The 12428-nt window shown below is 39.7% G+C and overlaps 1 protein-coding gene across 2 annotated transcripts in view; it reads left to right on the top strand.

Moving 5' to 3' along the window:
* Positions 1 to 11735, top strand: part of LOC103262074 (protein HIRA) — a 90738-nt gene extending 79003 nt beyond the window's left edge. For both annotated transcript variants that reach the window (XM_021713184.1, XM_008059677.2), the window contains one exon: positions 10864 to 11735. In XM_021713184.1, the coding sequence (XP_021568859.1) occupies positions 10864 to 10980 (117 nt within the window). In that variant the 3' untranslated portion in view covers positions 10981 to 11735. The remainder of the gene's footprint in view (positions 1 to 10863) is intronic.
* The last annotated feature ends 693 nt before the right edge of the window (positions 11736 to 12428 follow it).

The raw sequence follows: 12428 nt of genomic DNA, 5'->3' as shown, positions 1-12428 counted from the left end.
CTTTCCAAGTAGCCGGAATTATAGGCATGCGCTACCACGCCCGGCTGATTTTTTGATTTATTGTAGAGATGAGGTCTCACTGCCCAGGCGGGTCTCGAACGCGCAGGCTCAGGCAATCCACTCACCTCAGCCTCCCAAAGGCGCGGGATTACAGGCTGAGCCACCAAGCCCAGCTGACGAATGCTTTCTAATTGCAGGTAAATGATAGCTCATCTAATGGTGGCTAAAATTGGTTTTTTCTCTCCTCCAAAATAAGCAATATGGAAGTAAAATGGTAGCCTGTGTCTCTGTGATTTTCCTGACCTTTCCTTTATGGTCATAAGGTGGCTTTCATGTCCCAGTTTGAGGAAAGAAAACAGGAAAAAGCTGGAATCCGCAACATCCACCCTTCTCATCAGAAAAAAATAGCTTTCGCAGAAACTAGCCTGAACCTTACAGGCAACCATTAAATCACCTGGGCACCCTATCACACAGGAGGCTGGGAAATAAGCAGTATTTCTGCATCTGTAAAAATGATATGTAGAAGAAGAGGTTTTCGAGCAGACGTAGACATATCCAATCCCAGTGTCTGCCACATCCTCTTCTATCCTCACCACTATTCTGGATTTATTTCCGCCCGCCCCCCCTTTTGGGGGGGTGTTTACTGTCTTTTCAGCTAGATATTGGGACAGAGGAGATGAGTGAGCATGAGCCCTCTGCTCTTTTGTTGAGTTTGTGAACACTCCTCTGGTGAAAACTGGTCTTTCAATTGGAATTGGTCCTTGAAATAACTAGCAAAATGCAGCTATGGATGGCGGGTGGACTTCCAGCTTCCCCAAGATTGTTTATTAGGGGACCATCGTTTTATATATTTAAAAGCCACTTTCTTTGGAATTTGGGAATTGGGATTTTGATGGAGAGTATATTAAATCTTTCGGTCACTTTGAGTAGTATACTTTTGGGTAGAAATACTTTGGTATTTCCTTTTCTTTGAACTTTCTGTTACTATTTATTTTTCTTATTGAGTTATAGGAACTCTATATCTTATAGGAAATCTTTATATGCTGTTTTTGATTTGAGCTGCTGGTGTAACACAGGGACCCCAAAGGTCCAGATTTCTTTCAGCTTCAAGGATCTTGGTGCAGTGTACACAGCAGGAAGAACAGGAAGCATAGGGTTGGGGCACTGAGCAACCATATTTCATGTTAGTGGGTTCTTTGCTGGCTCCAATCTCCCCATCCATGCCCAACTCTTGAGAAGTCTTCTTCTGCAGGTCTTCAGTGTAGGATATGAGGAATTGACCAGAGAGGTGGTAATGGGCTGTGTCCCAGACCATGCAAAGTTCTATATCTTGCAGCTTGAAATAGTGGGGAACACCATCCTTTACTGAGAGCCCATGGTTAAGGGAGTATACTTGGTGACTGGCCTTTCAGGCCAGAGGACAGGTCTTCTTGCAACTTGACCCCAGTACTACAAGCAGATAGAATGTTTTGCTTTGTTTATAGTAGTTTACTATATACTCTTTCTTTTCAGTTTTTCAATTTTTTAATTTTTAAAATTCATTTTAAATTTATTTTAATTGGTGATATAGTCATCTAGTTCAAAAACTGAAAGGTAGTAGCTGTAAAATAAGTTTTGTTTCAGGAAGTGTAAAACTATCGACTTTGTTGTTTTTCTTCAAGATTGTTTTGTCTATTTGGGGTCCATATGAATTTTAACATAGATTTTTATTTCTATGAAAAACACCATTGGGATTTTGATGAAATGTATTAAATCTATAGATCACTTTGGGTAGTGTTGATGTCTTTACAGTATTAAGTCTTCTAATTCATGAACATGGGATGTCTTTCCATTTACTGTGTCTTATTGACTTGCTTAATTAGGGCCACACTGTGTACACATGCCTGTTGTTTCCTCACATGAAAACAAAACACACAAAAAAACCATGAGTACATGACTCTTTCATTTACGAATAGTCTACTTTTCTGACATCTACTAATTTACACTACATCATTTTATGTAGTATATGAGCCATTTTCTGTCTTAAACCATCTTGTCATCTTGTACCATATAGAAAATGTTCTGGGATGTTGTAGATATGCTGATTTCTTTCAACAACATTTTATACAGTCTTCCACCTCCATAGTTAAATTTATTTCTATTTTATTATTTTGATGGTATGTAAATGGAATTGTTTTTTATTTCATTTTTGGATTTTTCATTGTTGATATATAGAAATGCAACTGATTTTGTGTGTTAATTTTGTATCCTGAAAATTTGCTGAATTCATTGTTTGCTCTAATCATTTTTTGTGGAATCTTTAGGGTTTTCTATGTTAATGTCATGTCATCTGTGAACAGAGATAATTTACTTCTTCCCAATTTGGATGTATTTAATTTTTCTTGCTCAATTACTCTGACTAGGACTTTGAGTACTGTGTTAAATAGAAGTCCTTGTCTTCTTCCTGATTTTAGAGGAAAAGCTTTCAGTCTTTTACCTTTGAATATGATGTTAGCTGTGAGCTTTTTATATATATCCTTTATTATGTTCAGGTAGTTTTCTTCTATTCCTAGTTTGTCGAGTGTTGAATTTTCTCACATGCTTTTTCTGTATCAAGATAATCATGGTTTTTTTTTTCTTCATTCTGTTAATGTGATATAGTATTTTAATTGATTTTCACATGGTAAACCATCCTTGCAGGTGGAAATAATCCCACTTGATTGTGATGTATAATTATTTTAATGTGCTATTGAATTATGCTTGTGAATATTTTGTTGAGGCTCTTTTCATTACTATATTCAAAAGGGATATTGGTCTAATAGTTTTTTTGTGGTACCTTTTTCTGACTTTGGTGTCGGGGCAATGCTGGCCTCATAAAATGAATTAGGAAGTGTTCTCACCTCTTCAAGTTTTTGTGAAAGCACATGGAGGGTTGGTGTTAATTCTTCTCTAAATGTTTGGTAGAATACACCAGAGAAACCAAATGATAGGTTGTATGTTTCCCTTTTGTGTAAGTTATCAATTTGTTGGTATACAGATGTTCATAATATTCTCTTATTTATAATCCTTGTTGCCTTTGTAACATTGGTTGTAACATCCCCTCTTTCATTTCTAATTTTAATTTTCTCTTTTCTTTATTTAGTCTAGCTTAAAAGCTTATCAAGGCTGGGTGTGGTAGCTCATACTTGTATTCTCAGCACTGTGGAAGGCTGAGGCAGGAGAATTGCCTGAGCCCAAGAGTTCCAAGACCAGCCTGGGCAAAATAACAAGACTTCATCTCTACAAAAAGTCAGAAAATTAGCTGAGTCTGGTAGCGTGCACCTGTAGTCTCATCTACTGTGGAGGCTGAGGTGGGAAGATCACTTGAGCCCAGGAGGTCAAAGATGCTGTGAGCAGGGATTGGGCCACTGCACTTCAGCCTAGGCGACTGAGTGAGACTCTGTTTTTAAATAAAAAAAAAAAGAAAGAAAAGAAAAAAGCTTATCAACTTTGTTGATCTTTTCAAAGAGCCAGCTGTTGCTTTCATTGATTATCTCTGTTATTTTTTCTGTTCTGTATTTTATTTGTCTCTGTGCTGATCTCTATAATTTCCTTCTTTCTGCTAGCTTTGGGTTTGGTTTGTTCTTTTTCTAGATCACTAAGGTGTAAAGTTAAATTATTGAATTGAGATCTTCTCTAATGTATTTACACTTGTGAACTTTTCCTCTTAGCACTGATTTCACTGTATCCCAGAAATTTTGGTATATTGTGTTTTCATTTTGTTTGTCTCAATATATCTTTTTTGAATAATTGGTTACTTAATAGTGTGTTTTTTTAATTTCCACAATATTTTCTAGTTTTTCTTTACTGTTGATCCATTTCATTTGTAGTTTCACTCCATTGTGATCAGAAAAGATACTGTTATACAATTTCAGTATTTTAAAATGTTTTAAGACTTATTGTGTGGCCTAACATATAGTCTGTCCTGGAGAAGGTTTCATGTGCACTTGAGGAAAGTATGTATGCTCTGTTGGGTGAAGTTTTCTTTATATGTTTATTAGGTCCATTTCACCTAATGAATGTTCAGGTCCTCTATTTCCTTATGGATAATCTGTCTGGTTATTCCATTATTGAAAGTAGGGTATCGAAGTTTCCTATTATTGCAGAGCTGTCTATTTCTCCCATTAATTCTTACAATGTTTGCTTCATACACTTGTAGTTTTGATATTTGGTGCATCTAGGTTTATAATTATTATATCTGCTTGGTGAGTTGACCCTTTTATCATTATATAATGTCTTTCTTTTTCTCTTGTAATAGTTTTACTGTAAGTCTTTTTAAGTCTATTTTATCTGATTTAGTGTAGCTATCCTGCTTTCTTATGATTACTATTTGCATGGAATGTCTTTTTCTATCCTTTCACTTTCAACCTGTGAATGTTCATAGATCTAAATTGAGACCTTTGTAGATAGCATATAGTTGGATCCTATTTTTTTAAATCTATTCTGCCAATTTATATCTTTTGAGAAATTTTAATCTATTTACACTTAAAGTAATTACTGATGAAGATTTAGTATTTCCTTTTAAAATTAATTTTCCATATGTTTTATAACTTTTTTATCCCTCATTTACTCCTTTGCTGACTTCTCCTGTGTTTAGTTTTTTTTTTCTAGTACCATGTTTTGATTCCCTTCCCTTTTGTGTATATATTACAGATATTTTCTGTGTGGTTGCCATGAAGATTACATAAAACATTCTAAAGTTCTTCAATCTATAACTATAACTGATTAATAATTTCAATTGCATGCAACATTACCTCCTTATAACTCCCTCCCCATTATTTTAGGTTATTGATATAAAAAATTATATCTTTATGTGTTATATACCCATTAACAGATTTATAATTATTTGTATACTTTTATCTTTTGAATTCCATAAAATATTAACAAATAGAGTTACCAGCCAAAATTATAGAAATTTAGGTTTTTATATTTTTTCCATCTATCAACCTTTACTGGAAAACTTTATATGTTACTGTCTAGCATCCTTTTGTTTCACCTTGAAGGACTTTATTCAGGGTCCTTGAAGGACCTTGATTTAGCTTTTTTTTGTAGAACTGGTCTTTAGCCATGAATTCCCTCGGGTTTTATTTATGTGGAAATATTCTTATCTCTTCCTCATTTTTCAAGTACATTTTTGCTGGATATAGTATTCTCAGTTGTCAGTTTTTTTTCTTTCACTGCTTTAAATTTGTTCTTCTGCTGAACACACTGATAATCTTAGTATCCTTTTTAAGTAATGAGTTGCTTTTCTCTTGCTGCTTTTAAGATACTTTTTCTTTTTTTAAGATGGAGTCTCACTCTGTTGCCCAGGCTGGAGTGCAGTGTAGCACACTCACAGCCACCGCAGCCTCGACCTGCTAGGCTCAGTCGATCCTTCTACCTCATCCTTCCAAGTAGCTGGAACTACAGGTGCAAGCCACCATGCCCAGCTATTTTTTGTTTTAATTGTAGCGATGAGGTCTCACCAAGTTGCCCAGGCTGGTCTTGAACCCCTGGTCTCAGGCAATCCTCTTGCCTTGGCCTCCCAAAGTATTGGGATTACAGGCTTGGGCCACCATGCCCAGCTGACATTTCATGATTATTAATATTTTGGGGTTTAGATCTACTATCTTATCCATTTATCTTTTTTATGTCTTCTTTTGAATGAATTCATTATTTTCTGTCATTCCATTTTATCCATTTGTTAGTTTATTGGCTATTTTGTTGATTTGTTTTTGAAGTGTGTGTGTGAGAAAGAGAGAAAAAAATAGTTTTGCTTTTTGGTCTTGGTGGTTGTTTTAGGGCATATAATATATCTTTAACTTATTACACTCTCCCTTCAAGAAATGTAATGCTACTTCATATATTTTATAAAAATTTTTTTTTTTTTTTTTTTTTGAGTTAGGGTCTCACTCTGAAACCTTGACTGGAGTGCACTGACACAGTCATGGCTTACTGCAGCCTTGACCTCCTGGGCTCAGCTGATCTTCCCTCCTCAGCCTCTATAGGCACTTGCCACCACACCCACCTAATGTTTTTAATTTATATCCTCCCTCTGGCCTTTGTGATGCTGTTGTCTACTATTTACTTCTATATGTGTTATAAATCACTAATTATATTTTCATTGTTTTGCTTTAAAAAGCAGAAATTTTTGACATTTTGACATTTAGATTCTTTAACAATTTTGACATTTTTAGTTCTTAACCCTTTGGAGGTGTGTTCTGAATTAAGGATCCACTTTTACTTGGTTTCATATCTATTAAATAACTCCCTCTTTTCCCCCACTGTATCTGTTTTGCCTTCTCTCTCATATGTTAAAGTTTGGATCTATTTACAAGATCTGTCTAAATTACTCTTGCTTCATAATTGACTTACACAACTGGCTGGGCACAGTGCATGCTTATAATCCCAGTGCTTTGGAAGGCTGAGACATTAGGATTGCCTGAGGCCAGGAGTCTGAGAATAGACTGGGCAACATAGTGAGACTTCGTTTCTGTAAAATTTTTTTTTTTTTTTTTTTTAAGTCAGAGTCTCACTCTGTCACCCAGGCTGGAGGGCACTGGCATGCTCACGACCACTGCAGTCTTGACCTGCTGGGCTCAAGCGATCCTTCCACCTCAGCCTTCCAAGTAGCTGGAACTATAGGCGTGTGCTACCACGCCCGGCTAATTTTTTGATATATTGTAGAGACAAGGTCTCACCAAGTTGGCCAGGGTGATGGCAAACACCTGGACTCAGGCAGTTCTCTCACCTCAGCCTCCCAAAATGCTGGGATTACAGGCCTGAGCCACTGCACCCAGCCAAAAATAAATTTTTTTTTTAATTGAGCAGCCCCTGGACCAGAATAGGTTCAGAGAGGTTCTCAATTAAAAAAATGTTTTTAATTAGCCAGTGTGGTAGCATGTGCCTATAGTCCTGGCTACTTGGGAGGATGAGGCAGGAGGATCTCTTGAGCCTGGGAGTTCAAGGTTACAGTGACCTATGATCACACCATTGCACTCCAGCCTGGGCAACCTAGCAAGACCCTGTCTCTTGATAAAAAAGAAAAGAATGAAAAGTGAAAAACCTACATATCTGATTAGATAGTGAGGATCTTAACTATTGGCTTTTTAATCCTCCATATAAATTTTAGAATTATCTTATTAGTGATTACAGATGTATTGACTCAGTAGGTTTGCTTAGAAATAGTTAGCATCTTTACCATATTGCATTTTCTCTTCATTTATTTAGCTTTTCTTTAATGCCTTAATTTTTTTTTTTTCTTTTGATTTGGAGTTTCACTCTATCACCCAGACTGGAGTGCAGTGGCCGCTGCCGGCCACTGCAGCCTTGACCTGCTGGGCTCCGGCGATCCTTCTGCCTCAGCCTTCCGAGTAGCAGAATTACATGTGCGTGCTACCACGCCCAGCTGATTTTTGATTTATTGTAGGGATGAGTTCTCACCAAGTTGCCCAGGCGAGTCTCGAACCCACGGGCTCAGGCAATCCACTCACCTCAGCCTCCCAAAGGCGCGGGATTACAGGCTGAGCCACCGAGCCCGGCTAATGCCTTAATTTAAAATACTAATACTGGCTGGGTACAGTGGCTCATGCCTGTATTCTCAGCACTTTGGTAAGCCAAGGTGGGAGGATTGCCAGAATCAAGGCATTCAAGACCAGCCTGGGCATGATAACAAGACCTCGTCTTTACAAAAATCTTAAAAATTAGCAAGACATGATGGCACACGCCTGTAGTTCCACCTAGTTGGGAGACTGAGGCAGGAGAATCACTATAGACCAAGAGTTTGAGGCTGCGGTGTGCTGTGATTATGCCACTGCACTCCAGCCTGAGCTACAGAGTAAGACCCCAACTCAAAAAATAAAATAAAAGTAAAATACTAGTACTTTACTTAAGTTACTAAAACTAGTATTAAAAACCTTAAAGTTTTATAATTTTCAGCATATAGGCCATATACATCTTTTGTTAGGTTTATTCTTGGATATCTTATTGTGCATATTATGATATTTATATTTTTCTAATTATTGCTGCTGTAGGTAAATGAATTTTACTTTGGTATATTAGTCACTACCCATCTTTCTACACTCTTCCACACTTTTTTTTTATTAATTTGTGTATCAGTAGTTTTGTCTATATGAAATAAGCAATTAAGTCAGTCTTCTTAATTTTTTCTTTTTCTTTTTTTTTTTTTTTTTAGAGACAGGGTCTCACTGTGTCGCCCAGGGTGATCTCAAATGCTTGGCATTAAGCGATCCTCTCACCTTGGCCTCCAAAAGTGCTGGGATTACAGGCATGAGCCACCATGCCTGGCCTTCAGGTCATCTTAAATAAGCATTTAATCTTATTTTCTAATTCCATGTCTTCTTCTTATGTCTTCTTAATCTTGCTAAGTTCTCCTGTACAGTATTAAAATCTCTTAATATAGTATAAGTTTTCTAATATTAACCTCTCCTTGCTTTCCTGGATAAGCCTAATTTGATCATAGTTATTGTCTTTTTTTATTCACTGTTAGAATTTGTTGCTAATGATTTATAGAGGATTTATACATCTGTTTCATGGATGAAATAGGTCTAGAATTTTCCATTCTCATGCTATCCCTGTCTGGTTTTAGAAACAAAGTTATATTTGCCTCATAGAATGAGTTAGGTGGAATTCCTCATTTTTTATTCTCTGAGTTTATATAAAAATTTGATCCTTAGAAGTTTCATAGATGTAAATTATAAAACTTAGTATACCTGATGTTTTTCTGTGTGGTACTGATTGATTCCTCCTTCCTGTTTATTATTGATACAGTTTTTATAAATTATATTTTTCTAAGAATCTGCCCTGTTTCTCGAAATATTCAAATTTGTTGGCATAAAGTTGTTGATAATACTCATATTTTTATCTCTTCTGCATCTGTAATTATATCCCTTTATTATTCCTAATATTATTTATTTGAACTCTCCCTCTTGATTAATCTTGCCAGAAGTTTGTCCTGTAGTCTTTTCAAAAAATAACTTTTGTGTTTATTCATCTTCTCTACTGAAACTTTGTTTTCAATTTTATTTTATTGATTTCAATTTTTTTTGTCATCTTGCTTCTTTTTTTTTTTTGAGTTGGAGTCTCACTCTGTCACCCAGACTGGAGTGCAGTAGCTGTTCCTGGCCACCGCAGCCTCGACCTGCTGGGCTCCGGCGATCCTTCCGCCTCAGCCTTCCAAGTAGCTGGAACTACAGGCACACACTACCACACCCGGCTCAGTTTTGATTTATTGTAGAGATGAGGTCTCGCCAAGTTGCCCAGGCGGGTCTCAAACCCGCGGGCTCAGGCAATCCACTCACCTCAGCCTCCCAAAGGCGCGGGATTACAGGCTGAGCCACCGAGCCCAGCTTCTTCTCCTTTTTTAAAATGTTTTTATCTGGTGTCTCTTTTTTTTCCCCCCCTTATACCTCTAGGTTAGAGTCTTGGTTTGTCATTCTTTTATATTCCCTAACATAGTATAAGCTGTTTTATGTTTGTACATGTCTCTAAAAGCCCTACATTTGTTGAACCTTACCAGTTTTGGAGTATTCAGTGTTTTTATCACCACTGTTATAAGTCATTTTTTACTCCCTTTTTTTTTTGAGTTGGAGTTTCACTCTGTCGCCCAGGCTGGAGTGCAGTGTCAAACTCTCAGCCACTGCAGCCTCGCCCTGCTGGGCTCAGGCAATCCTTCCACCTCAGCCTTCCAAGTAACTGGAACTACAGGCATGCGCCACCACACCTGGCTAATTTTTTGATTTATTGTAGAAACAAGGTCTCACCAAGTTGCCCAGGTTAGTATTGAACCCCTGGGCTCAGGCAATCCTCTCACCTCTGCCTCCCAAAGTGCTGGGATTACAGGCATGAGCCACCATGCCCAACTCACTTTTTATGTCCGTTATTTAGAATTAATTTCCTCTTTGACCCATGAGTTTCACTTAGTTGTGTGTTTGTCAGAAACATGGTCTGTTTTAGGAGTTGGCAGACTTTTTCTGTAAAGGACCAGATAGTGTGGTCTCTGTTCTGACTACTGCACTCTAATGTCGAAGTCTCCCTCTTAGAGTATGGACTACTGAGTACCCATTCTCCTACTTAATCCTATCTCCTGCACTTCTGTGTTGCTCCAATCTGATACTTAATTACTTGGTTATCTTTCCTGTCATTTCTAGTCTTGTTACAGGGGTGTCTCTCACACTTAAAGGGCTCGGGTCTTCTCTTCCAGTGGTGTGTGTCGTCTGCCTGTTGGTTTTTGCTTTGTGGCAGCTGCACTGCTCAGGATTCTGGTCTTAGTCTGTGTAACAGAGACCCACCTGGCAGTATGCATTGGAGACAATGGTATTGGTGTGCCCCAATGTAGAGGAGACATGGGCAAGGGCCAAGGGCAGAGTACCCCAGGCAGGACTGGAAAACCACAGCTAGTTACTGCCTCCCAGCATGTCATTGCCCCAGGGCTTGACCTCAAGTCCCCAGGAGCACCAGTGTAAGGGAGCAGCCCCTCCCAGATGGCCATCAACCTGACCTTCAGCCTTGATATTCCACCTTCATCCTGCCCTGAGGTTAAGTTACTGCAGCCACTGCCCAATCACTGGAAACATCAACAGTGGCTGTGCTAGCAGATGGAGGAGCAGATGCTTTGCTAGCCTCATCCTTCCTGTGTCCCTGAGCTGTGTTGTTCCCCTCACCTGCTACCCTGTCCCCCAGGTGTGCCCAGACTTTCAGCTCTTCCAGGATTTCTCGCATGCAGAGGAATCGTTCTTTTCCTCTCCGATGAGCAGACATGAGGGTCTCTGCCAGGGCAGGGATGTCCTATACAATCTGGGTCTCTTTATTGACACTGTCACTCAACTGTCACTCCTGTGTCCACAGGGTCTGCGAAAGAGGGAGCTACTGAAGGAGCTGCTGCCAGTCATTGGGCAGAATCTCCGTTTCCAGCGTCTCTTCACCGAGTGTCAGGAGCAGCTCGACATCCTGAGGGACAAGTAGCCTGCCCCAACCTGCCCCAGCTGCAGCAAGGGCAGGCTCTCACTCTCGCCGCTGACAACATGGAGGGCCGTCTCTCACCCGGCCAGGCTATGGTGGAAGGAGGAAACACTGACAGGAGATGTGCTGTCCTGCACCAGTGCCAGCCCAGCTCCCTGGGCAAAGTGTGCCCTGTATCCTGGGCCTGATGTTGCCTCGGGAGTGGGCGGCTTGTCCTTCTTTCCAGGCGCCCCGTGCAGAGCTGGGGTTGGGACCCAGCCCAGCTGCCCCAGGGCCAACAAGGCACTCCAAGGCCTGCCTTCTCCAGCACAGCCCCGAGGTGGACACTAGGTGGACACTAGCCCCTGCCACTGCAGGCACCGTGCTGCTTCAGCTATGTCAAATGAGCCATTTGTGAGAGCGAGAACCCAGAAGCGTTAGGTTATCATGCAGTCAGCAGACTGACCGGAGACCTATGTAAAAGGAAAGCTGTTCCAACACACGGACTATTTTTGTACTAGAATTTGCTAACTTGTTATATGGAATTTTCCTTTGGCCAATAATCAGGATTTCCCTATAAGTCACTTGGACATTGGTCACTTGTAGGAAATATAAACTCGAATTATGACAGCTACACTTGTACTGAAATTAACTTGTCTATCTTCATTTGAATTTAATTTTTAAATGTTTGTAAAAAGAGACTTTTGGGGGAATTGGGCAAAGGGGTGGGCGATTTCTTTTGTAAGTGTAAAATAAATGAACACACATTGGATACCAAACCATCCTGACTTCTCTTGCCTTTTCCTTTTGACTTTCACTTCCCTCCCTGCCCTGTAGAACTCTCTTCTAAAGTAGGCGGTGACAGGACATCACACCCAGAAGCGATCTTTGATGTCATCTGGTTCCCTCCAAACAGAAATTCATTTCAGTGTTGGAGGTCACTTCTCTGGACACGCAAGCACTTCAGAATGACCTGGGACTAGCAGGCAGGCCACCTTGCATGGATAATCTCCCAGTGTGTCATCGTGATTCTTGTCTCTAGCCTTGCTGTGTCCCAGGACCCAATCATACTGAGCAACAAGGATTGTACCTGACTGACCACTTTCATGAAAGGAAATTTACAAGCACAGTCTGGATGTATTAATGAATTATCAGGAAACATGGAATTGTCTTAGACAGTGGTGAGGCCAGACTCAATGACTCAGCCTGTAATCCCAGCACTTTGGGCGGCCAAAGTGAGTGTATTGCCTGAGCCCATGGGTTCAACACCAGCCTGAGCAACTTGGTGAGACCGTGTCTCTACAGTAAATAAAAAAAATTAGCCAGACGTGGTAGCGCACACCTATAGTTCCAGCTACTTGGAAGGCTGAGGCGGAAGGATTGTTGGAGCCCAACAGGTCGACACTGGGATGGGCGTGAGCATGCCACTGCACTCCAACATGGGTGACGGAGTGAGAATCCAACTCAAAAAA

Source organism: Carlito syrichta, unplaced genomic scaffold (genome assembly GCF_000164805.1).
Source record: "Carlito syrichta isolate Samal-C Ts95f unplaced genomic scaffold, Tarsius_syrichta-2.0.1 Scaffold304335, whole genome shotgun sequence".
Taxonomy (NCBI): Eukaryota; Metazoa; Chordata; class Mammalia; order Primates; family Tarsiidae; genus Carlito; species Carlito syrichta.
The sequence above is the reverse complement of the archived record's forward strand: the minus strand, read 5'-3'. Positions and strand labels throughout refer to the sequence as shown.